Source organism: Colossoma macropomum, unplaced genomic scaffold (assembly GCF_904425465.1).
Source record: "Colossoma macropomum unplaced genomic scaffold, Colossoma_macropomum, whole genome shotgun sequence".
NCBI classification, from domain to species: domain Eukaryota; kingdom Metazoa; phylum Chordata; class Actinopteri; order Characiformes; family Serrasalmidae; genus Colossoma; species Colossoma macropomum.
This window is the reverse complement of record NW_023494796.1, coordinates 4,591,445-4,618,944: the sequence shown is the minus strand read 5'-3', so window position 1 is coordinate 4,618,944 and position 27,500 is coordinate 4,591,445. Positions and strand designations below refer to the sequence as shown.

The 27,500-nt window shown below is 42.9% G+C and overlaps 1 protein-coding gene and 1 pseudogene across 1 annotated transcript in view; both read left to right on the top strand.

The window, feature by feature from the left end:
- The window catches only part of LOC118817003, a 304,992-nt pseudogene that overhangs the window by 137,957 nt on the left and 139,535 nt on the right, over positions 1–27,500 (top strand).
- The window catches only part of LOC118817006 (sorbin and SH3 domain-containing protein 2-like), a 93,489-nt gene that overhangs the window by 25,021 nt on the left and 40,968 nt on the right, over positions 1–27,500 (top strand). The window contains 10 exon segments of the mRNA XM_036583648.1: positions 4,130–4,156; positions 6,240–6,364; positions 10,580–10,963; positions 13,045–13,165; positions 17,624–17,667; positions 17,669–17,800; positions 22,104–22,170; positions 23,319–23,369; positions 24,251–24,443; positions 26,235–26,349. Of these exon segments, the coding sequence (XP_036439541.1) occupies positions 4,130–4,156; positions 6,240–6,364; positions 10,580–10,963; positions 13,045–13,165; positions 17,624–17,667; positions 17,669–17,800; positions 22,104–22,170; positions 23,319–23,369; positions 24,251–24,443; positions 26,235–26,349 (1,259 nt within the window).

The following is a 27,500-nucleotide window of genomic DNA, read 5'->3' as shown; positions in this document are numbered from 1 at the left end:
ATGACTGCATGAGTTCAGCCGATGTTTCATCCTGTCTGCTGCTGCTCTGTGTGTCCAAATCTACAGACTGCAAGACAGGGGCAGAACATGTAGGAGCGAAACTGCTCTGGCTTTTGATCGAACAGAACAGGATGGGATGACCAATCTGAGACCAATTTGAGAATGCTGGGCTCACTTTGAGGTGGAGCTTAAACACACAGGGTGTTTCAGAGTGTTTCAGACAGTGGGTGAATAGAAATGTACAGTATAAAAAAAATAATGTTCGGAACGTTTAGGCATGTCTATTCTAGTTCCCAAAAAATAAAACTGTGAACATTGAAAATGAGAATAATAGGCCCCTTTAAGCTAAAGGTTTCTTAAGGTAAGATTTGAAGTAGCAGGTTTATGAATCACTTAATTGAGAATCAGTATGCCACTGGGCTTTATTTAACTCTGTGGCCACGACTTGGGTTTTCTCTTTAAAGAGATGCAGGGATCTCCCAAGGGAAGCAGCACTGGAAGGCTTGTTTTCATTGAAGTGGGGTTAGCAAGCGGTCACACTCCTGCAGGGTTTCCCTTTATACTGAAGGGCAGGCTCTGGCTAAGTGAAACTCTGCCAGAGATATCCGGAGAAAACACTTCCTTAAAATCTCATAAAGTTTTAAAGGGCGGCTGGACCTGCAGACAGAAACACTCCTCTGGTTTCTCTTAATGTCTCTGTGGTGGTTCATCTGCTAAACCAGTTGGCCTCACGCATTAGACATGTCATGCACACCATGTAGCTGGAGATGTAGTGTTCGGGAGATCTAGCAGTTAGCACCTAGTTTCAGGGTGTGTTTTTTAGACTACCATCATGTGGTAGTTAAACAGTTAGGCAGACGGTGTTGTGATCAGGGCAGATTTAGTGATTCTGGAGCTCTAGAGAAAGGAAGGAAAGGGGCCCCTGGATGTACATTTTTAAATTAGTTGAGGCTAAGGGCTTCCAAAAGGCACAATCTGCTAAAAATATATCTTGGGAATTGAAATCATCTTAAATTGACAAAAAATCAATTTACAAAAAATTTGTCACCTTGCATGATTAAGGTGGTAGTAACTTCAAGTTCTTGCAGATGGCACTGCACGAGGATGTTTGGGCTATAAAGACCTGCAAGGTGTGTGACGGGATTCATAGATTGAGAAAAGGTGGTACAGTGTAGTGAATGTCTCCTTCAATGTGTGGAAAATGAGTCGCAAAGCAGATGCTAATAATATTTATTAGTTCTCATTTTGAGACTGATTGATAACTTAAAAGGCCTGTATCCTACATTTTTCTTGTATTTCATTCTCATCCCTGAGGTCCACTTTTAACATTTGTGTGAGTTTAGGTACCAAAACAGTCTTAATTCATTTTTATTCTATTTTCCAACCTCTCTTTATGCCTTTGTGTCTTTAAGATTCATGTGTGTAAATGAACTTTTTTGAGTTCTGATTGGCTGCCTTGTTTGTGCTTCTTTCAAAAAGCAGTCCAAGCTGAAATACTCCTTATGGAGTGGGACGCCTATACATCACACCTACAGGAGCTTTTATGAATCCCATTCTAAATCCATAGGCATTAATATGGAGTTGGTCCCCCTTTGCAGCTCTAACAGCTTCCACTCTTCTGGGAAGGTTTCTACAAGATTTTGGTTCTAGACCAACCCCTGAAAAACAGCCCCATAGCATCATCCCTCCTCCACCAAACTCTACAGCTGGCACAGTGCAGTCAGGCAGGTAACATCTCCTGGCATTCACCAAACCCAGACTCTCCATCAGACTGACCGATAGAGACGCTGATTGGTCACTCCACAGAACACGTTTCCACCGCTCCAGAGTCCAGTGGCGGCGCTTTACTCCACTCCATCCGACACTTGGCATTGTGCATGTTGATCTTAGGCTTGTGTGGCGCTGCTCAGCCATGGAGACCCATTTCGTGAAGCTCCTAATGTGCAGTTCTTCTGCTGATGTTGCTTCCAGAGTCAGTTTGGAGCTCTTTAGTGATTTAACAGAGGATAGACACTGTGGTCTTCAGCACTCGCCGGCCCCACTTTCATTTCACAATAACAGCACTTACAGTTGTCTGGGGCAGATCTAGCAGGACAGAAATTTCGTGAGCTGACTTGTGGCAGAGGCGGCATCCTATGAGAGTGTCATGTTTAAAGTCACTGAGATCATCAGTACGACTCTCTACTGCCCGTGTTTGTCTATGCAGACTATAAGGCTATGAGCTTAATTTTATCCATGTGTTAGCAATGGGTGTAGCTGAAACACCTGAACTCACTAACTAGAAAGGGTGTCCACATACTTTTGTCCATATAGTGTATATATTAAAAATAGCAAACAATATTGCCATTAGTATACAGTAATAACAGAACTCTGTCAAGGTGGTGCAGGACGTTCCTTGAACATGAATTATCTACTATTGTCATCCTATCTTCATCAACATAATGTTAATTCTGCATTTGAGACCTAAACATGGAGTGGGACCTTCTTTCTGAGCGTGTGCTAATGAGGTATGGAGGCACGAAAACTCTTTCTTAAAGGTAAAATTACCCCACACATTGTAATCTTTCCTAAAGACTTTCCTAAAACTGTACATCCAAGGTAAGAACCATTTAGGTGTCTCTATTATGTTGGCAAGTGAGGTTTCTCAAACGTAATTATTGTAGTCCTCATTTACTTAAGTGGTTCTAATGAGCCTGATACTCCCAGACTTCCAGATAGTCCTGAAAAGCTGCTAACATCTCCAATGCGAGATCAGATTTGAGCTGTATTCAGCGGTCGGCCTCCCTTGAATATGTAGGCATGCATTTTATTACCTGTGCGAGATTTACGAGTCAGGTAAATATGAGACGAGAGTGTTTGTTTGGTTAACTAGGCCTCATTGCTGGCTGTTTAGACGTTATGTAAACGTTGTTTAGACGTCGTTCTGACAGCAGCTTTCATGCACATCCCCTGAGTGATGAAGTTTGGGCCTCATTAGGAGCGAGTGGCCTCTCTGGAATGGCTGAAATGGTTTTAAGTGTCTGTAAAGCTGATTAGTAGCACTTACACTCTCTCTCTCACTCCCTCTCATTTCCTGTCTCTCCTGTCCTCATGTTGTTCCTCATGTACCTCGAGGCGGTACGAGATTCATGTTCCACTTCTACATCAGTCATCTGCTTCATTTGTCACTGCCTTTTCATTCTTTTCTTCTATCGTAGCTTTTTGTCCCGACATTATATTACATTGTTTCTCAAGTGCTGTTGATTAGGGGTGCATTGAGATGTATTGATCTGAAGGTGGTGATTCAAATACACAAGTTAGAATCAGTTATAAGCAAAGACAGTAATGTTCAATAAGGTATGCACTCATTTTTGGCCAAAAATAATACTCCTAGGCCTTTTTCAAATGTAAAAATCCAATTAAAAGAGTTCACAGTGGACTAACGTGTTAAAGGGGCCTAAAACCATCTTTTAATACGTTATTTGTATTTGTAATATTACGTAGGGCAGAATTGCCTCCCTCAGCCTCATTGATTTGACAGAATATCCTTTTTGTATTTTCATCCATCAATGTTCTCTCACTACAGTACCCAGCATGCATCATGCAAATACATCATATAACCACTGGGAAGCCCCCTGCAGCTTCCTATCTATAAGAATAGCTACCTGACATTCTGCATTAGCCAGCTTGCAGGAAAACCCCATTTCAAATAGCAGCCCCTCATTAATCCACCCCAAAGCCCATGTAGTTTTCAGAAGTTCTTCCCACCTTCAAGATGCATCATCAGTGGGATTTTCTAGTCTTTAAACTAGAAAATCCCACTTTTGACACCACTGTGGCACCACTGTAGGAGGCGAGTAGGCATGTTTACAGTAGATGTAGCCATGGTTACATTTTTCATTTTCACTTTAAGAGGATGTCCCTTGTTAGCTGGGTATATTCTGCTACTGTGTAAACACTTCCTCCAGTTATATTTGTGTATTCAGTGTTTTTTTAATAATTCAGCAGTAGTACCGAAATAAATGAATCAAATAAAGAAAAAAATCAGTAGAGTAGTTAATAGTAAATAGTAAAGTAGTTGCTGTAATATCAGCTCTTTAATGGAGTTTTTGACAGTGACTCATTTTCACGTATGTTCTATTTTTTCCAGGTAGTGAAACTCACTCTGCAGACTCTGGTAAGTTTGATTATGAGTGCAGGTGTGTGTTTGTGAAAGACTAAGTTTGGGAATCTGAGATTTATATCTGCAGTCATACACAAATGTTTAGTCAAATTCCACGTTTAGTTGAAGATAAGTTAACACGTTCTCTACAGGCAGCTTAAATGTGGCATTTCTGTTTATTTGCTGTGTTTGACAAATTGGAAAACAATAAAACATGCAAATGTGAAATGTGCCATAACTTTTGCACAGGCCACACAGAGCTGGATCATCTGTCGGTTTTACGGGAAATCTAAACAGCTGTTTTGACTCGTGGTGGGAACTTTGCAAGAAGCAGACAGAAAAGCTGAACTAATTTCAAATTTGTTATTGTGTCGTGGCCGATCATCATCTGGATGCTCTCCACATGTCCTCTTTTACTCCTCCGGTCACTGTGTAGCAAATCTTGCACTGTCCGCCATTATTTCACCCAAGGTTTTTAGCATTAAGCCAGCGTTTCTTTGAATGTGCTTTGCATTTGAAACTCCAGATATTCAAAAGATGTGTCTGTAAATGCGAGACCTGAAATCCGAGAGAGTAGAGGATGCCCATTTAAGCCTAATGTCTATGTCAGCCACCCAAATTGCTGAGGCAGTGTGCCTTTGCTTAGGATGCTTAACGGTTTGGGTTTATACATTTGCTGCTTGTTTCGGTCTCTGTACATTTCAGCTGTCTGAATTTATTTGTCGACTTTATTCGGTGTAAATATGCTGCTCGTAAGAGTGGACACATGCTTTAGAGCCCGTGGGCCACATCAGCCCCACCACACAATCCTAAAGTATTTTAAATTTCTATTATTATTAGTCTATTTCACAATGCACTGCACTACAGTCCCCAGCATGCACTGCAACATAATGTGCTCTGACTCTCCTCCCCCAACAACAATCTATGGGACAGCAGTTATACCTCAATTCTACACAATTCTACACTATTCCACACCATTCAAATCACCAAAATACATTTCAGCTGCAGTTCAACCAACATGAACACTAAAAGTCAGCTCAGCTGCTCAGAAACTGAGCCCAAGTCTTACTATCTTGCAGCAAAGAAAGGATGTCAGGTGTCTAGATCAAGCAAATAGGCAGGTTCAAAAGACTGAGCTGCTGGGGACGTTTAAATTTAGAATATTTCAAGTGCCCATGGAATATTTCATGGTCTACCACAAATGTCTGTATTTACTGTTGAAGTTTTTGCATATTTCCAATAAACAATGTCCGGTTTGGGTTACAGCACAACATTAATTATAAATGAAATAAAAACATTTTTTCTCTGGCCCTCAGATTTGATGAGATTTTTTAATATGGCCCTTTGACTGGTTGAGTTTGACACCCCTGCTTTATAATGAATGTTGCATTGGTTGTTGGGTTTATGTTAAAGTGCGCATAATCTTGCTGTTTTTGTCTCTACTGGATAATTCAAATATAGTGGTGACATGGCTAACACTATGGTTAGTGTGCTGTCATCGAAGTGTAACCTGCTGTGATATCATAAAAATGTCCCTAATCGCCAAAAAGGTAGGGGCCCATCAAACCTTTGTGCCCAGGGGCCAATAACTTGATGATCCAGGCCTGAGGCCACATTTTTATTTTTACCAATATGTTAAATTCAGCAGATAAACAGTAATTAAGTGTTAAAAAATGTCTGTAAAAGATGTGTTGACTTATTTTCACTTAGTAAATCAACAAAACATGGAATTTTATCTATGTTCTTGTGTTTCTTGTTGTTGGGTCTTAATAAAGTGTTAATAACAGAGTGCTCCTATAAGGTCAGTGGAGCTGATAAAATGGACAATGAGTGGAGAAATAGGAGGTGGACTTAATGAATTGTGTTTATGTCTGTTATAATTAGCCCTTCAGTCCATTACTGATCATCCCATTTATAGGGCAGGTTGTAAAACTTGCACTTGCAGTGGTTTTAGTTGAATTACCCATAAACGACAGGTGCTGGAAACAGAGGTGTCATCTGTAGCAGAGATGTGTAGATTGTTTGAATAAACTTATATCATTATAAAAGTATTAATCATGCATTAATCAAAGTTTAATATCATTGTGTGTATGTATAGATGGCTGGCGGTCACGTAGTGTAACGGAGGGCTTCAGGAATGGTGATGCGAACAGCTCGTCTCTGGCAGCCAAAGGCTTCCGCAGCGTCCGACCCAACCTGCAGGACAAGAAGTCCCCCGTCCCGGTAAACTACACTTAACATTCAGTTTTGGAACTGGTCTTTGGAAGCGTGAAGGAATGCATAATGAATAACAGCTTATATCAGGGGTTCTTATCCTGCACCCACCTTTTTAGGGTTAAATATGTTGCTGTTTGAAAGAACCAAACCAAAACATGCGCAAAAGTCTGTATAAGAAAGTCGGTTCACTCTGCAGCCATCTTGCCAATGCAAACGTCAGGCAGTTACTTCCAGCCATACAAGACCTGGCTCCTGTCTCTTTGAGTGGGGAGAGACCTAAAAGACTTTGAAACTGAAGGCCGAATTACTGTTTCAAAGAAATGTTAAAACATAAGAGGTAAAATCTGACAAATATAAATAGTTTGTAGTGTTAAATAATGCACAGGTTCTGGTTCCAGATCTCTACAACTGAAGGAGGCTTTTCTCACTAGTGGTTCATTTCTAATACAGGGCAGGACTTTCCCTGCAAAGAGAGACCATGTTGAGTATTATGAGCTCTCCCATTCTTTTTCCAGCCAGTGACCTGTCTCCTCCTTCATAATGTCTTAATGTCCATAATTTGCTAAAACCTACGGAGCCCCTAAGGGGCCGTGGTTAAAAAAAAAAAAGTTAATGACATTGTGTTCCCTCGTAAAATATATGCTCATCAGAGCAAGCCAACGTAGGACCAGAGGTGCCCAACGACACTGCCTACATTAGAGCTTTGTTTTTAGCATAGCTAATGTTCCCAGTTTCACCAGTCTGTGCTGAGTTTATTCAGCAGTTGTTCTCTGCAGGTCTCTGTAAATGTAGCTTTTACTGTACGAGGAAACTCGACCTCAGTTTCAGTTTGTGCTCAATAACAACAGAATCGTTTGATTTTGAGAAGCGACACTATGTCTTTATATTTCAATCCAAGATCAACGAAAAATTCAATGAGCTGCTCCGTGTCTGAGCTTAAGCAAAGCACAGCTTCTGCAAGCAAATGCAAACTGTTGCATCGTAATGCAAAACCTTTGCGAGGGAACGCAATGTCATTTTTCCCATAATAGGAGACGCGGATAAACAAACGTAAAGCGGCCTGCTGCTGCTGCTGTTCGCACTGACACAGTAAAAGAAGCAGGTAAACATATTAAGGTGAGAATCATGGATGTAAAGATTGATCAGTCTGGTAGTTTTAGAGTTTCAGATGTACATACACATCGATGGTGCTCGTGCCTTTTGTAAGTCAACTTACTTGTGTAAGTCACTCTGGGTAAGAGCATCTGCTAAATGCCGTAGATGTAAAGGTGCCGTAAACTCTGTTCACTAAGAAGCTTTGCTCCACACTTGAGTGTCTTTGTGTCATTTTTTTACTTGCTGTATTTTCTTCTTTCATGATCTCAGTTTGGCTGTTTGTGGGATCCATTCAGAGTCGCTGGCCAGTGTACTACTGGATTATTTTGGGTCAAATAAAATCAAATTATATATTCCCACTGGTTTAAAACTTGATCAGAAGGCCAAAAATCTGAGCCAGTGCCCCTCACACACTACTTAAATTAACTCTCCCAACTGTTAAGACCAACTGCCCCAAAGTCTGCAGGCTAGAGCTGACCAGCACAGGTTCAGCCAAACTGAGAACCGGGCCTGAAGTCGAGGTAAAAGTTGTGTATTGTAACTCTGGCTTTAGCTAGGACTGCGCCCCAAATCACACATTTTTAAGCTTGCACTGAAAAACTGCTTCATATTTAGCTTCACTTAACTTTTTAGTTCAGTCAAGACCCTCCAATGGTAACAAGCCCAGCCAATAGAAGTTTATAATCGACATAAAAGCCGCAGCCTCAGACTGCCACAGCACTATTTTTGACAGGGGGGTGGAGCCAAAGTCAGGCGAGTATGGGTCGTCCTGCTTTAAGGTGTTTTTGGAGGTGTTTTTGGAGGTGTTCTCCGGTTAGTGTTTGTCAGAAAGAAGGAAACACAGCTCGCCCTTTTGTTTTCTACTGGCTGACACTTCCAAGGTTCATGAATTCACAGGGGTTAAAGTTCACCTGAAGCTAAATTTAACAGAAAACAAATTAATTTTCGCATTGTTATGTCTTTTCCACCTCAAGTGACATGGCTTTTTGCCGGCTATGTGTCAAAATTGTTTTCTCTGTATTTATAGCTTTATAGCACCAAAGCTATAAATATAGAGAAAACATGGGAATGAGAAACAACGCTGGGGCCTCCAAAGGGGTCACGGCCCTCAGAACCCCTGGATTATGTGACTAAAAGGTCTAATACTAATTAACAATCTGCTACAATGACTAATTCTATAACATTTCTGAAAAATAAGGTAATTTCATCTAAGATACTACATATCCAAATTTCTTAAGAAGAAAAAAGCAAGAACTGCCAACAAGCTCTTCTTGCCAGAAATAAAAATAAAAATTAACAAAAAAATGGAGATACCTTTTTTTTTTTTTAGACAACAACACTATAAACATTGGAGGGTAATTCCAAAAAAATCTGAATGTTACCAAGGTTATGTTTATATGTTTTGGTTAGTATGTTATTTATGTAATGCATTGCATTTTGAAGAAAACCTTCCCAACTTTTATTTCTTACATACTGTTCAATATGTAGACAGTGAATCATCGTCATATTTATTATGAGTTTATTTTAGGGCTGTGATTAAACATTATTTTGTGTAGTTAATCATGACTACTCGCATTTGACACCCACATTCACATGGTGACAGGAGCTGTAATAATAATTTATTGTATTAACATGTTATTAACATGTTAACCTTGATAGATCAACCTTAAATACAACGTTGCTTTGCTGTTATATATTTTACAAAGTATCTATAACCTCTTTCTCTATAGTGTGAGAATATCTCACATCCTCAACGTTCCATTTAATTCATAAATGTGTTGTTAGTGTTCAACTTTTAAGCTGAAACACTTTTAAAAAGCCTCTGAAATTAATCTTGTTTTTATTCACAGACCACAGGTTTGATGGGATCATAATTTATTTAGGAAGAACACTCTGTTTCTAAAAGCCACCGCGGGGGATATTTTAATAAGATTGTTGTCGCTCCTGCCTTCAGGCCTTGCATTAAGAACGAGAAATGATCTTACCTTGATTTTTTGTCTCCAGGACAATCAGCCAAGTCTTCTAGCTCTAATGCTCTCCGTTTCCTGATTGGCTCCCCTTTGTGTCAATCAGGTTCCGCTCCCGCCCCCTCGGAGAGAGAGCTATCACATGACCCCTAATCCTCCTTCTTACAGCTCCCTCCCGATGCTCCCTGACCCCTCCCTCGTTCCCTCCGGTTCTTACACCATCAAATCCAGCTCCTCTTCCTCGTATTCGTATTCCAAGACCACCCACACCACCACATCTACTGCGGACCACTCTCCAGAGGCCAATGCTAATGCTAACAATTATATCACCCAACTTCTGGAGCGCAAGGTCTCATCTCTCAAACTAGCAAGCGATAAAACCAGAGCCAGCCCTCCGAATGTTAATGCTAACGTAGTAGATCCTAACATGGCTAATGCTAATGCTACTAAAGTGAACACAGTTAAGACTACAATGGCTAATGCTAGTGCAACTAATTCTACTAAAGTGAACATAGCTAAGACCATGGCAAATGTTAAGGTAACCAATGATAGGACTACCACGGCAAACACTGTGAACCCCAGCCACCAGCCTGAAAAGGAGGAGCCTAAGGAGGCCACACCCATTACTCCCCCTAATCCACCACCCCGCCGCGAGTCCACCTCAGCCACTGCTACACACACAGCCTCTCTCTCCATCCAGATAGCACCGAAAGGCTCAGAGCCGCAGGCTGGATCCGTAGCTCCATCTGCGCCCAGACCCGAAGACCAGGACCCAACGTCCAGCCCCGTAGTCCCTCCAAGACCATCAGCTGATGTCCTGGTACTGCAGTTATTTAGCATTACCTGTTTCTAATCAACAGATTTTGTCAACCAGCCGCTGTCGTCATTGCATGATCTGTCCAAGAGCACCTAACAGCAAAAATGCAGTATAGACAGACATCTGTATCTGTTGTGCTTGTGTGTCTTGACGCCTGAAGAAAAGCAGGGTTAACGTTCTTTCTTCTCCCACAGCTCAATTTGCGCACTTCTAGCATGTTACAGCCCACCTTTTCCACGAGAAACATGGTATTTCACTTCCTGCTCGCTAGCTTGGCCGTGTGTTTGCCCTAATCTCTTCTTTCCCTTCCCTTCGTCCCTTCTTTCATCGCCCCTTTGTCAGCTTGACACCTCCCCGCCAAGAGGGGGTGCTGCATCAGTTTCCGGTCCTCCATCACCTGACCCATCAGCCCGCCGGTCACCCTACAGCCGTGCCAGTCAAGACTCACCTGACTTCCTGTCCGGGCTCCTGCCCAAAGCGCTCTCCCCGACGCCCTATGCTTCCCCTGAACGTTCTGGGCTGGTGCCGTCTCCCGTGGCGTCGCCACTAACCGTGTCGGCGCTAAGTCACTATTCCTCATCAACTGCCGTCCTGGAGGAGCTGCAGATCTGTGGCTTGGACTCGCCCATGGCTACACCCACCCCTTCTCCCACTCTCAGCCACACCTCTGTCGTGCCTGACGATGGCCCCGCCCTCCCCACCCCAGCAATGTCTACAGATGCTAACGTAACTATCACGCAACCCCGCCCCCTTTGCTCAATTTTCACATTGCTTTCGTCTAACATGGTTTGTCTAACCTGTTCGTTCCTACTAGCCTGTGAACGTTTGCTACATTTTGAAGTGTTAAGTCTGTTGGTCTGTGCATCCCGCTCACGTCTTCTGTCCGCTCTGGATTGTTTATTGTTCCCTTGTGCTTATGTGGTTTGATAAAATCTGTTTACAGTGTCTGTTTATTTGCTTGTTTGTTTTGCTGAAAATGTCTTTCATGCTCAAGGTTGGACATTTGAATGCAATAATGTAATTTAGCCATTACTTGAATTCAGTGTTGACAAAAATAACCCACCTACTCACAAACCTCTTCCAACAGCCTGTTTACTACAGGCTTTATAACTCTCTCTCTTTTCTAGTTGGATTTTCTCATTGTTGCACTTCTGAAATTAATGTGTTGGATGTTTCTTTGTATGTTTCCTGTGTTCGAGTGTCCAGATGTCAACTGTCAAGTTGTCAACAGTGAATTTTGTGTAGACCAGAGGTGGGGACTCAAGTTGCACAATGACTGACTCTCAATTTGACTCAGACTTGCCCTTAACTGAGTCGCAACTTGACTTGGACCCATAACTTGAGACTCGTAAAATTTTAGCTATAGGAAAAAACACAAACACAACAAATTAAATTAGGAGTGCCACCCCAGAGACTCGAGACTCAACTCCTATTCGCACCCCAGAGACTCGAGACTCAACTCCTATTCGCACCCCAGAGACTTGAGACTCAACTCCTATTCGCACCCCAGAGACTTGAGACTCAACTCCTACTCGCACCTCAGAGACTCAAGACTCAACTCCTATTCGCACCCCAGAGTCTCGAGACTCAACTCCTATTCGCACCCCAGAGACTCGAGACTCAACTCCTACTCGCACCTCAGAGACTCAAGACTCAACTCCTATTCGCACCCCAGAGTCTCGAGACTCAACTCCTATTCGCACCCCAGAGACTCGAGACTCAACTCCTACTCGCACCTCAGAGACTCAAGACTCAACTCCTATTCGCACCCCAGAGTCTCGAGACTCAACTCCTATTCGCACCCCAGAGACTCGAGACTCAACTCCTATTCGCACCCCAGAGACTCGAGACTCAACTCCTACTCGCACCCCAGAGACTCAAGACTCAACTCCTACTCGCACCTCAGAGACTCGAGACTCAACTCCTATTCGCACCTCAGAGACTTGATACTCGACTCTGATTTGCACCCCAGAGACTCAAGACCTGACTCTGATTTATATTTCAGAGACTCAACTCCCACCTCAGAAACTCAAGACCTAACTCTGACTTACACCTTACAGTCTTGAGATTTGACTCCGACTCGCACTCTAGACACTCGAGTCTTGACTCTGACTCTCACTTCAGAGACTTGAGACTCGACTCAGATTCTCACATCAGATACTCAAGACTTGGCTCTGACTTGCACCTTAGAGACTTGAGACTCAACTCCTACTTGCAAACCAGAGACTCGAGATTCGATGGTGAGAGACTCCACTCCAGCACCCACCTCAGAGACTTGAGAATTGACTCCGACTTGCACCTCAGAGACTTGAAGCTGGAATCCTCAGAGACTTGAGACTCAACTCCGACTTGCAAACCAGAGACCCGAGATACGATGGCGAGAGACTCCACTCCAACTCCCACGTCAGAGACTTGAGACTCAACTCCGACTGGCACCCCAGAGACTCGACTCTGACTGTTACCTCAGAGACTCAAAACTCGATTCTCATTCCAAAGACTTGACTCTGGATTACATAAAGCCACTTGTGAACATCTCTGGGGTGAACTAAGTCAAAATGCTAACAATGTGTTTTATGTTTCAGTCCTTTGTGTCGCTTGCGAAATCTTATGTTGTCCTTCCATTCTGCTTATATTTGTCTTTTGACTGTGGTTTAAAAGTCTCTTGTCTCTTCCTACTATGCTAACACTGTAGTCCCACAGCTTTACCAGCCCATAGACTTGTCTGGTTAAACACCATACACTAAATTGGAAACACAATCACATCTCTTATATATATATATATATATTGTTTGTTATGCTGTCCACAGAGCCAGATGGCAGTGAATGGAAGTGCTCATTCCCAGAGGCCCTTTTCACCTCCAGCGCATCCCCCTCCTCCACCTGTCCTTAGTCCAGGACTAGTGCAGATCCAGCAAACTAGACGCTCAGGTGAGTGGCCAGTTTCACCCTGACCTCCTGCACTAAAGGAGAAATCTGCCATGGTAAAGCGTACTCTTTAATCCAAAGGAGGGAAAATTACTTCAGTGGTAAAATGTAATGACCCTGTCTTCCACTAGAGGGAGACCTACTAAAGTGGTAAAGGGAGAGTGTAACATTACAGCAGTTGTGGTCATCTTAGCATACAATATAGATTGGTTTTATCTGATGGCAAAGGCAGAGACTCATTAGAGGGAGATCTGCTGTAGTGGTCAACTGACTTTCCGCTTTAGTGGTGAGTTCATTACTATTCTTTTTACTACCTCTCTGTATTGGAATGAAATATATACCACTGTTTATAGATAGGGGGTGGCACGGCGGTGCAGTGGATAGTGCTGTCGCTTCACAGCAAGAAGTGCCTGGGTTTGATTCCCGGCTGGACGACCAGGATTTCTGTGTGGAGTTTGCTTGTTCTTCCCGTGTCTGCATGGGTTTCCTCCCACAGTCCAAAGACATGCAGTCAGGCCAATTGGATATGCTAAATTGCCCCTGGATGTATATGTGTGTCTGTCTGTCTGCCCTGTGATGGACTGGCGACCTGTCTAGGCTGTATCCTGCCTGACCACCCAATGACTGCTGGGAGCTCCCCCTGCGACCCAGAAGGACAAGTGGCTTAGATTGTGTGTTTATAGACACCATTGTTTATTGTCAGGTTTATTTTCTGACCATGTTTACCTTTTGGTATTATAAAATGTCGTTATTTCTGACGCCTAGTGACCATATGGATGGTGTTTCTCCAGAATGTCCGGTCTTCTGTTTGGGTCATCAGGCTTCTGAATGGCTTGTTCATGATTCCCTTGATTGTGTCCATCCATCTTGTAGCTGGTCATTCGCTTCCAAGCATAATGGTTTTCTCCAATTGATTGGTTCTTCTTAGAATATGTTCATTCAGTTTGGTTATCTGGGCTTCGACTGAAAGGTGATGATGGATTTGGTTGAGGGATCAATCATTTGTTGTCTTTGCCATCCAATGTACTCTCAAAAGTGTTCACCAACACCAAAGTTTATAGGCATTAAATATTTCCTGTCTCACAGCGATGCAATTCACACATCACATTGACCATCAGGACTTACCGTGTCTGTCCTGACTCTGTGGAGATTTCAGCAATGAATGAGTCGATAATCCAGTTCAGAAAACCACCATGCTGTGTTTACGTCCATTTAAATCTCCATCTAAATCCCCACAGCATCAGTACAAAACTTTCCCTCGTGTCTCAAACTGTCCTCTGACTGACTCAGACTCTGAGTTTAGAGCTGATAATCAGAAGTTTACAGCTAAATACACATAAAAAATGACTCAAATGCCGTCACTTAAGCTAAACGCTAGCCATGTGGTGTGTCCACGCCTCTGAGCTGAGAGAGTGGGGGAGGGGTGGAGAAACAAGGCAAACAATAGCCTTGTCCCAATTCACTACACTGAGCGCACTTTCCCTCAAAATCACACAAACAGGCCCATAAGACTCATTTTAAGATAGAGAGATAAATAACAATAAATATACAACAATAAATTATAGAATGAATCATATCTATCTATGTCTTTCAGTTTGCATTGATTTTGAGTATTAAAAATGTCTGATATTAAATATGCAACACAATTTGTAATTAAAAATAAAGGCGGTCTTGCTGTGTATCAGAGTTTTAGCACTCAGCCTGAATCCAAGTGGACAGAAAATTAATAAAAAACATGGCCGCCTTATGCTAATTGTTTATTTTTACTTAAGAATGACCAATAGAATGAATCACCATCAACATTCTTTCACTTTAAGGTTTCAGACACTCCAGACTAACAATTTCTGAAAAGGTATCTGAGATGTAACTTGTTTTCAAGATTTCTATAAGTAAAAAATTACAAAATTTACCAAGCGCTAGGTAAATATTTGATAAGAAATTGGCCAAATTCATAAAGATATCAAATTTCTGTTAGCATTTACACGTCAAACAATCGCATATCAGAGAAGCCCAGAGTCTCCTGAAAATAACAACATATGGCCTGTGTGACTGTCACATGTAAGTCCTTTATAATTGCAATTGTAATTGTAATTGACCCAAAATACCAAAAAAGTCCCCAAAATTCTGTGGTTCTAAGAGTCAATGTCCAGCTTTACGATCCACAAAGAACTACAGAGAAGACCACAGCCTGGACAATACTGTTCTGAGACAAATCGTTGCATTTGAAGATCCTTTCAAGCTCCTCCAGCCTAGCACACACTCAGCGCACTAGCTTTAAATTCTCATGTAGACGTGATTGCGATGGTTTATGATGGCAGCTACCATTGAAGTCCATTCAGCTTATACTTTCCCATTGATCCAGCGCTGCTCTTCCCGCCTGGTGATAATGGCTGTGTAATGCACATGTCTTGTTAGCGACAGTGCTATTGGCAGCTAGCAGCGCTGTCCTGTCCAGTCCTCGGGGCAGGATGCATTTGCACCCATTAAGCCAGACTGGACCAATCGATACGGGAGCACAATGCGGATGGACAGAGGCAGCTCGCTGAACCACTGCTTGGGGAAGATTCGCTTTGAGAAGCAGAATTGAGATGCTAGCGTAGCGACTCACAGGCTGATAGATGCTAGCGAATTCTTTAATCCAATTCTGCTTCATCCAGTCACCAGGATGTAGCTGCACATCACATATCAACGACGGCTGTTTTCAGCAGAGATGCTAACCGACTGCATTACCTGGTTTGCTTATGCTGTGTTAGGGCAACACAACATGCTAAGATCCAGATGCTAATGAATGTTTTAATACAACACTGCTAAATCTAGTTATGTCTCAGACCTCAACACCTGTCTGGTTTTAGCAGAGATGCTAACAGACCGCGTTACCTGGTTTGTTTATGCTGCGTCCCAGACAGCGAGCATATATCGGTCCCCTGACTTCATAAGGTCAGCACCCCACTGACTGTTTGCCACCGCTGGTCCACCCTCGGACCACCAAGATTACTGTCCTGCATACAAGCTCTAAGTAGTTTTTAATCTTCTAAAACAGATTTAAATGAAACTTTTATTCATAAAATAAACAATTTCAAACAACCAAGAGAAAAAAAATAATGACTTGACCTGATGTTGTTGATGTTGAGAATGTTGTTCACACTGATCTGGATTAAAATTATTTACTAAACTAATTTACAAAGTATAACTAAAGAACAGAAAGAAGGAAAAACAAGTAAATTGGACTGTAAGTGGAAAATGAGTGATAATAAGTGGAATTTTGTCTATGACTCTGCTTAACCACCGGTGGACCGCCCAGAAAACGCTTAGCAAAGTGCCAGTGGACCACCAGCTTTGCCATCAGTGGGCCGACAACGGTCCACTATCCACTTGCTATCAGGGGTCAAGCAGCATATTACGTTAAATTACAGACGCTAACAAATATTTTAATCCAATATTGCTTAGCTGGATGCAAACTTTGTCTTAGAAATCAACGACGGCTGTTTTTAGCAGATGCTAACGTCCTGCAGTACCTTTGTTTAAGCTGTTTATACTGTTGATTCATACTGTGTCGGGCAGTATGCCAGGTTGCAGATGCTAATGAGTATTTTGATCCAGTACTTTTTCATTCAGTGGTCTAGATAGTGGTTGGTATGGTGTGGTGTGGTGGGTAACAACTCTGCCTTCTACACTGTGGACTGGGGTTCAGTCCCCCGCCTGGGTAAACACCCTGCACTATACCAATAAGAGTCCTTGGGCAAGACTCCCAACACTGGCTTCACCTACCTGTGTAAAATGGTCAAATTTTAAGTCGCTCTGGACGAGAGCCTCTGCCAAATGTCTGGATGCTAATTGTGCCATGGCTGTTTAAGGCAGGGATGCTAGCTTATCGCATGAGCTAGTTTGTTTGTGCCGTATGAGGTGGCACATTGCGCTAATTCGCAGATGCCAATGAATATTTGAATTTAGTTTTGCTTCCTCGTGTTATGTAGATGTAACTGTGTCAGTGTTGACTGTGTCTGGCAGAGATGCTTACAGTCTGTATTAGCCGGTTTGTTTATGCTGCGTCATGCAGGACAATATGCTGAGTCGCAGTTGAGTCGTTTTGCTTAATCAGACTTTCTGCTAATTCAGATCAAGTCAGACTATAATAGACGTCACCTCTGAATTCACACGTGTCGCTCAGTCGTCAGACTCACCTCTACACCACTTCTCCACCCCCACCACTCCTCCCTCCCTCTGTTTTGTCATCCCCCCCCTTACGCTCCCCTTTTCGATTGCCCTGCATTCTCTCTGTCTCTCTCTCTCTTCTCTCTCTCTCTCTCTCTCTCTCTCTCTCTCTCTCTCTCTCTCTCTCTCTCTCTCTTTCTGCCTGCCTTTCTCTTCATCTCTCGCTCTGTGTCGGGGTCTGTGCTTATTTCAATCTCTATCTCTTACACTTTGTCTTCCCCTCTCTCTATCTCTCTCTCTCTTTCTCAGAGGGCTCAGAGACAGTACAGAGAGAGTCTTTAGTGTCCGGTCACGACGGTGGTCAGCAGCGCCACTCCGATCGCCCGTTTCTCTGAAGAGGAGAAGAAAGTGTCGGTCATCAAAGCTCCGCACTACGAGGGCATCGGCCCCGTGGACGAGTCGGGCATCCCCATCGCCATCCGCACGGTGAGTGGCACCCCCAAAATCGAGCACCAACTGGGCTCAACCGCTCACCCTCACCCTCAAATCAGACACTGACCTCAACTAGTGCCACTGAGGGCTGGACGATGTGACAGCCAATGTTTCAAAGGAGTTTTATATGTAACACTGCTGCTTCTTTTTGTCTGTTCTGACTTCAAACCTCAATAATTCAAATCGCTTGATGCATATCATGATATATTATTATTATTATTATTATTATTATTTAATACTTTTGTCATATCTCCAGTACCTAGATCAGGGTTCGGCATCATGCCACTCCGGAGCTGCATGCGGCTCTTTTACTGCCCTGTAGCTCCACAGCAGAATCAGATTTGTAGGTAAAAATAAAATAATCCTCCTTTACAGTAAAATAAAGCTCTGCTGATCGTTCAACACAGTTTAACAATAAATGGTCTTAAACTCTGGAGTGAATGTAGAACTGCTGATTCACCCTTTAACCCTGAAGATCAGCGCAGACTGCTGGTCACCATAGCAACACAGACAACAGTCTCGCCTAGCTAGTAGCTAACGAAACGGCAAAGAGAGAGATTTAAGACGAACATCGATAATTTAGAGGTGAATGGACTGATTAGTGTTTATAATCACTCCAGCTGGTTTCCTGATACGTTTAATCTGCAGCGAGAAACTGACAAACTCTCATGGAGATTCTCATTCGCCAGCTTCTCGTTCGAATTGTCCCGTTCCACCTTAAACGGTGCGGCTGTTACATTCTGGCGCTTCAGGCACCGTTTAAGGTGAAACAGTGGAACGGAGAATGAGAAGCGACTTCAGCCTCTTAAAAAATCAAACGTTGAGAGACATTTTATAAGAAACTGTTCTACTTTTGAGGAAAAGTTTCCTGCTGGAGATGCGAGAAAAGCAGCTATAGCTGAGCTAAAGCTTAAAGCAGAGCAGAGTGAGTCTGCATTTTTGCTTATATTATATTTTTTAGTCTATACTAGAACATCAGCACAGACTGAGACAGATTTACAGCCAAGATGGTAAAGTGGACATAAAGTGTTGTGGCTCCCAAGTTGGTTTGATTTTTGGTGAAAGGACAAAATGGCTCTTCTCAACATTTGGGTTTTGACCCCTGGACTAGTTGCAGAGATAAACAGATGGAAAGGTATATACACAGACAGATAATACGACAGACAGACAGAGACACAGGTGTAGAGATATTTATCAATATTACATATAATATATTTATCACTGCTGTCAGATAGGCAGATAGATAGATAGCAGACAAATAGATAGACAGATGGATCTATTTCAGTTGAGGGTCCCATTTCAGAGGGAAGATTTCAACACTGCCACTTAAAACTCGGTTCAAAGGGACAAGGAGACACTCGAAAACAAAGGGGTAGTGTTAAAAATCAGGAATGGGAGTCTGATGTGAATGTAAAGTGCTGAAAGCTCCTCAGAATGAGATGCTCTTTGCTGCGTGTTTTAGACGCTCTCCTGGACTGTCCTCTCGATTTGTGCTGCCGTTGTTGTGACGTTTGATCCTCTTACTGGAGTGTAAAGCTTTTGAGCTGTCAGCGTTTCAGACTCGTCTTGCTGAACTCATGTTCTAGCTCTCTGCTCGGTTACCATGACGCTGCTGTCTAAAAGAAGGCCCCAGTCAGGAAGGCTAATGTCACTAACAGTGAATAGCTACTGGTTGGCATTCCGCAAATGAAGTCATGCTGTTTACAAGCTTCCAGTCATTATTAGCAACATCATTTGCTTGAGCTATTTCTAGATAGCAAGCATACACTCACTGTCCACTCTACTGGACACTCCTGCCTTGTCGGTCCACCTTGTAGATGTAAAGTCAGAGACGATAGCTCATCTGCTGCTGCACAGTTTGTGTTGGTCATCCTCTAGTCCCTCATCAGTGGTCACAGGACGCTGCCCACAGGACACTGGTGGCTGGATATTTTTGGTTGGTGGACTATTCTCAGTCCAGCAGTGACACTGAGGTGTTAAAAACTCCAGCAGCACTGCTGTGTCTGATCCACTCAGACCAGCGCAACACACACTAACACACCACCACCACGTCAGCGTTACTGCAGTGCTGAGAATGACCCACCACCCAAATAATACCTGCTCTGTGAGGGTCAATGGGGTTCCTGACCACTGAAGAACAGGGTGCAGAGAAACAGATGGACTACAGTCTGTAACTGTAGAGCTACAGAGAGAAACTTTATGGTCAGTGGAGCTGATAAAGTGGACAGTGAGTGTAAAAAGTGGCATTTGGTCTGACGCTCTGCTTTAACCGCCAGTGGGCCACCAGCTTTGCCGTGAGCCGCCAACAGTGGCCTGCTGTCCTCTTGCTTTCTGGGACTGCTTTAATGTGATTTAGCATTATGCAAATTAAATAAGCTAATTGGTGTGTAGCCTCCGGTCACTGTTAGCCATGTTAGCATACTTGGTTGAGCTCCTCTTTACTAATATGAGGCTGTCTGGGGTTGTGTGAGTGTGTGTGTGTGTGTGTGTGTGTGTGTGTGTGTGTCTACAGTCTGGGATAGTAAGTACCATATTGACTTGCTTACATCATCATAGCTGGAAGCGAAATTCACATGTTTTGTTTTCTGCAACAAAGCTCCTGTCCTCATGTTACCACAGCCAGTTTATGAGGAGCCTGGCCGCTTCCTATTCTTCCCTTTGTACAAAAAATAGCTGAAAATAGCAGAACTGTTTGCACCCAACTTATCATGATACCACACTAGCAGGAACACCCTGTGGACCATACGGAAGACTGTAGCAACCACCTAGCAACACCCTAGCAACCACCCTGAAAAACCATATGAACTCTCTAGCAACACCCTAACAGCCACCCGGGACACAATTACAACCACATATCAACGCCCAAACAACCACTTGGGATACCATAGTAACCGTTTAGCAACACCCTAGCAAACACTTGGGATACCACTGCAACTATCTCACAACAATCTAACAACCACCTAGGATATCATAGCAACCAGTTAGCAACACCTTACTAACCAACTACATCAATCTAACTACCACCTGCAACTACAGCAATCTAACTACCACCTAGGATACCATAGTAACTGGTTAGTTACTCCCTGGGCAATCACTTTGATACCACTGCAACTACCTTGCAACACTCTAACAACCACCTAGGATACCATAAAACTGGTTAGCAACACCTTAGCAACCACTTTGGATACCACAGCAACTACCTCGCAACAATCTAACAACTACCTAGGATACCATGGCAACCAGTTAGCAACACCCTAGCAACCACTTTGGATACCACTGCAACTACCTCGCAACACCTTAGCAACTACATCAATCTAACTACCACCTAGGATACCATGGCAACCAGTTAGAAACACCTTAGCAACCACTTTGGATACCATGGCAACTACCTTGGAACAATCTAACAACCACCTAGGATACCATAGCAACCAGTTAGCAGCACCTTAGCAACCACTTTGGATACCACAGCAACTACCTTGCAACAATGTAACAACCACCTAGGATACCATAGCAACCAGTTAGCAACACCCTAGCAACCACTTTGGATACCACTGCAACTACCTTGTAACAATCTACCCATCCATGTAGGATACCATAGCAACTGGTTAGTAGCACCCTAGACACCACTTGGGATACCACTGCAACTACTTTGCAACAATCTAACAACCACCTAAGATACCATAGCAGCCAGTTAGCAACACCCTAGCAACCACTTTGGATACCACAGCAACTACCTTGCAACAATGTATCAACCACCTAGGATACCATAGCAACCAGTTAGCAACACCCTAGCAACCACTTTGGATACCACTGCAACTACCTTGTAACAATCTACCCATCCATGTAGGATACCATAGCAACTGGTTAGTAGCACCCTAGACACCACTTGGGATACCACTGCAACTACTTTGCAACAATCTAACAACCACCTAAGATACCATAGCAGCCAGTTAGCAACACCCTAGCAACCACTTTGGATACCACTGCAACTACCTCGCAACACTCTTGTAACCACCCAAGCAGTGACCTGGTGATAACGTTGGAACTCCTTAGTAACACCCAAGCCACTACTTATTCCGTTACGTAATTCCGTAAAAAACCTTCAGCAGCACATTAGCAGCTCCCTGGGAGTCGTTTAAGCAGCACAATCACTCTGAATGCACTTTTCTCATTGTGAAATACGATTGATAGTGAAATAGCTGCATGAGAAACATTCACTAATTGATGCTTGTCAGGTAGTTCATGTGAATTACTGTGAAATTCGAAGCATAATTAAACTGTGTTTGTGTTCCTCCAGACTGTAGACCGGCCTAAGGACTGGTACAAGACCATGTTCAAGCAGATCCACATGGTGCATAAAGCTGGTGGGTTTCGTCTCCTCTTGTACTCACAGATATTCATGAAAAGATCATAAAATATGGAAAATAAACTTCACAGTAGACTGTTGTGTGGTCAACACTGAGTGTTTGTTTTTTTAAAGCAAATTTTTAAGTCTTCAATCTCACATTTAATCAAAATAAGCCATCAAAGTGTCAGAAACTGAGTATAACAGCTCACTATCATATGTTCATCACGCAAATTTACCTTATATAGTTTATCAAAAAAATCAACTTACATAGTTTTACCTTAACCCCCTACTGCACACATTATGAGAGCAATTAAAAAATATATCCCGTTCACTTTTTTGCATGAAAATGGTCTTTGATTTATTTTCTCTGACCTGTTTATCAAATTCAAAAACATAAAAATAGTAATAATGTGTGCAGGGGTCGTTTTGGAGTATGTTGCCTTAAGGTAACATTGTGCGACAATGGGAAGAAATGGTAAAGATCCACGTTCCCTGAAGTGGTGAGACCTGGCTTGCGACTAGCTAAATACATTCCACTGTCGCACAGTGTTGCTTCTAGGCAACAAACAAAAAAATTGATATGTGCCCAATGAGAGACAGTATGACCAAGTACATGCTTTTTATTGACTCATTCAAACTCTTCTCTTTATAGTTGACCCTATGATTGTCTTTAAATATGTCTAATGTTATTGTAAAGTGAGGAAAATGAGTTTGTTGCCCTGAAGCAACAACATGCAATAGAGGGTAAATGTACGCTGCGTAGCTAAAAACAGTGAACATTCTTAAATGATGAATTTTGTCTCTCCTTTTCTCCATTTCCTTTTCATTTTTACCCAAATTTTCCCCAGTTTAGTCATGGTCAGTTCCACCCACTGTAGGTCTCCCATCACACAGCACTAACATTCGGACATGTACAAGCCCCAGATTTGACTGCACCAAAGCCGATCGGTCAGATGGCCGGCTGACAGCTGGGACCGGCTTCTGTTGGGTCATATAGCTTAGTCACCACTCTGTGAACTGCTGATGAGCTGGGCAGTGTAGAGGAACACGGTCACCCTGCAGAGTCTAGTGTCCATAAAATTACTCATACACTTCTTGCTCGGTTTGCTGCTTTATAGCTTCGAGCTTTTTCTGAATTAATCTTTTATTTGATGCTTTTCTCAGACGATGACTATGCAGACACGTACGACGCCACCTACGCCGTCGTAAACAGCGGTGAGTCGAACAGCTTTAACGGCTTTATTCGCTGTAACACTCACTGGACCCTTTATTAGAAACACCCCCACCTCGCTGGTGGATAGTTAGAGACTGTAGATCAACTGTTGATGCGGTTTGTGTTAGTCATCCACTATTCCTTCATCAGTGGACAGTTTCTGACCACAGAGCTGCTCTTGTCCAGATGTTTTTGAGCACTGGTCCACTCTCAGCCAAGCAGTGACGCTGATGTGTGTAAACACTGCTCTGTCTGAGCAGCACACTGGACAGTATCATTGCTGAGGACGGACCACCACTCAAATAATACCTGGACAACAGTGGTCCTGTAGTCAGAAACCGACCAGTGATGAATGGACCAATGGAGGCTGATCAGTTGTTCAGATACTGTCTGTAAGTGGCCAGTGAGTAGAAGTAAAGGGTAGGTGTTTCTATTAAAGTGGCCAGTGAGTAGAAGTAAAGGGTAGGTGTTTCTATTAAAGTGGCCAGTGAGTAGAAGTAAAGGGTAGGTGTTTCTATTAAAGTGGCCAGTGAGTAGAAGTAAAGGGTAGGAGTTTCTAATAAAGTGACCAGTGAGTGGGACTAGAAGGTGGGTGTTTCTAATAAAGTGGCCAGTGAGTGGACGTAAAGGGTAGGAGTTTCTAATAAAGTGGCCAGTGAGTAGAAGTAAAGTGTAGGAGTTTCTAATAAAGTGACCAGTGAGTAGAAGTAAAGGGTAGGAGTTTCTAATAAAGTGACCAGTGAGTAGAAGTAAAGGGTAGGAGTTTCTATCAAAGTGGCCAGTCAGTGGAAGTAGAAGGTAGGTGTTTGTAATAGATCCAGATCTAATCGTCCGACGTTGTATGTGTCCAGTAACTGATACCTGTGTGATATTTGCCCCTCAGAAAACTACGACCCCGTCCACGCTCATCCCCCACCACGGACGCACACCTACCGGCCGTTGTCCCGGAACACGGTTGACCCGCCCCAGCGTGAGCCGAGCCCCGCCCCCATCCCGCCTCCTCCCCCGCCCATGCCCTCACTGCTGCAGCTTCGCTCCCGCGACCTGGACCGCGAGAAAGAGCAGCCGCACGACCCGTAAGACCTCAGTCTGACCGTTTACTCGACATCAGCCTGTAAACAGCCTGCTTTGTACTGACCGACCGATATATCATTTAGACGATAAAATCAGATAAAATATTGTCCGATATACAAGGGGAAATCCACTGATATTTCAAAATTTCCACATAATTCAGTTACTGAGATGTACAAAGTCATTCAGAGCGAATATACACTATATGGCCAAAAGTTTGTGGACACCCACTCTTTTCAGTGAGTTTCACCCCTTTGCTGCAGTAACTGTCTCTACTCTTCTGGGAAGGCTTTAGACTAAGTGTTTGAACATTGCTGTGAGGATTTGATTGCATTGTTGGATGGTCAGTTCTGGATCACTCCAACTCATCCCAAAGGTACTGGATGGAGCTCCATCACTCCAGAGAACACAGTTCCACTGCTCCACAGTCCAATGCTGGGGGGCTTCATACCCTCTAGCTGACTCTTGACATTCAGCCTGGTGATCTTAGGCTCACGTGCAGCTGCGTGGAGCACAGATCCACATGGATCCTGTTCTAATGTCAGTGCTTTTCTTTGAAGATTATACAAGCTGTGTGTGTATTTGAACTCCTGTGTCAACCTTAATGCAGCTGAATTCTCTAACAAGAAGGGTGTCCACAAACTTTTGGACAATAGTATATAAGCCCATGCGACACAGCATTTCCAAAACCATGGGACTTAATAGAGTTGCCCCCCTTTGCAGCCCCCACACAGCCTCTGGGAGGGCTGTCCACACGATTTTTGAGTGTCTCTGTCAGGATTCATCACTCCAGAGAACGTTTCCACTGCTCCAGAGTCCAGTAGTGGTGCTTTACACCCCTCCAGCTGACACTTGGCATTGTGCATAGTGATCTTACAGATGTCCAGGGCAGATCTAGCAGGACAGAAACTTAATGAACCGACTTGTAGTAATGGTGGCGTCCTGTGCCATGTTTAGAGTCACCGAGCTCATCAGTGCAACCCTCTACTGCCAGTGTTTGTCTATGGAGACTGTAAGGCTCTGTGTTTGATTTTACACACCTGTTAGTAATGAGTGTTGCTGAAACACCTGAACTCAGTAATTAGGAGGGGTGTCCATATACTTTCTGCTATATAGTGTGTGTAAAATTGTGCACAGTAATGAAACTTTATTTAGAAATTCTAGAGACAGAGTCAGAACTGTTCACAGTGGTGGTGATAGGAACCAGACGTCCACCTCTAAAAGCTCCCTCACAGAAAGTTCCTACATGAAATGGTTATGAATTCACTGCCTGATGACTGAGACACTGTTTTATGATAGTTTTCCATATTTAACATTACAGGATAGTAAATAAAGTGGTTATATTTGCATTATAGACTTCCTAAGCCCTGGTTCCCATCATCACCACTGTGAACTATCCTGAGTCGTGAAGTTCATCACCAAACCACTCTGAACGACTCTGTTTACATCTGAACCATTTCAGTATGCTGACATGTTGAAAAAGAGTTCCCCTATAAAATTCTGCTGATTTATCAGCACATGCGGAGATCCCACTGCTAAAACAACAGAAATGTTTCTAAAATTTCAGAGATTTTTCAAAACAATTGCATAATTAACTGGTTAAGATGTAAACGATGTCATTTAAAGTGGTTTGGTGTGAAACGCTCCGTTCTAGATAATCTTACCGAGTCAGAATTGTTCACAGTGGTGGTGATAGGAACCAGACGTCTGAAGAGTTTAATGCCTCTAAAAGCTCCATCATGAAAGGGTCACACATACACTTCTCTCTCTCTGTCTCTCTGTCTGGTCCACTGTAGGAACGAGTGGAGTCCTCCTGACCGCAAAGTGGACACGCGGAAATATCGCGCGGAGCCGCGCAGCATTTTCGAGTACGAACCAGGAAAATCGTCCATTCTAGAGCAGGAGAGACCGGTGAGTGGGTCAGTGAGTTTGAGGAACCACAATGTTATATTTACAGTCATGGCGGATGAAATGATAATTATCAGAATCGAGCATATTGATGTTGATAATGCATGTTTGGAGCATTTCCAGTAAAATTGTTTTCTCATTCGGTTCCTCAATTTCAACTTAGGGATAGTAAAAATACTCTAACGAGGAGGTTAAACACTCAAAGAACCCTTTGCATGATTAAAGCGTTCTTCAGATTGATGGAGAGTGTGTTTTATACAGTTCTATATAAACTCTTTTTGAAAATGGTTCTATATAGAACCAAAAAGGGGTTCTTGTATTATTACATGCTTGACATCACAACAATAGAAGAACCCCTTTTGGTGCTATTTAGAACCATTTTTGTAACTAAACCCTACTGAACCCTTGAAGAACCATCATTTTTGCTGTGTGGCTCTTGGCTCACTAGACTGTAGCGCTCAGCTGCAACCACCCAGAGCAGAATCTGACCCTGCCCTTCAAAATAAGAGTCCCTGAAATACAGCGTAGCAAATGCTGACGCTCCTTGTGAACTAAACATGAACCCAGTTTCTCTGTTTATTTTAAACTCAGTAAAACACAGGTGTGGTCTACTTACAGGAGCTGTGGCATAACTGAGAGGAGCAAGGCAGCCCAGTAGAGCGTATTATCTCGCTCTGTACCTCTGCTGGGCTGATGTGTTGTTAATGAGTCATTTTTGAGTCATTTTTGAGTCTTTTAGGACAGAGAGATAATCAGAAATGCTGCTGTGGACAGACATTTTGTAAATTTTAGAACGTTTTTAAAAATATATAGCTACGTAATGTAAGAGTTCAGTATTCCATACAGGACTTCAGCACTTTTTCGTGTTTCAGTAGTTGTTGCGGAAATACCCGAAGTCACATAGGATGTAATGATTGGTCGGACTCTGCAAAATCTGCCTAGCAACCAAAATCCATTTTGATTGGTCACATTTGGGCCAACAATTTTAAAGAAATAAGGAAAAAACGTCGTCTGTCATCAGTTTGTGGCGTCAGTATTCCGTACACCTGCTTCCACAGTCGGAGCAGTTTTCCATGCAGTGTTTACATGCATTGTATTTTACGTTTAATGAAATCTAATTGCATAAAAATGACCATTAACTGATTATATGTTTA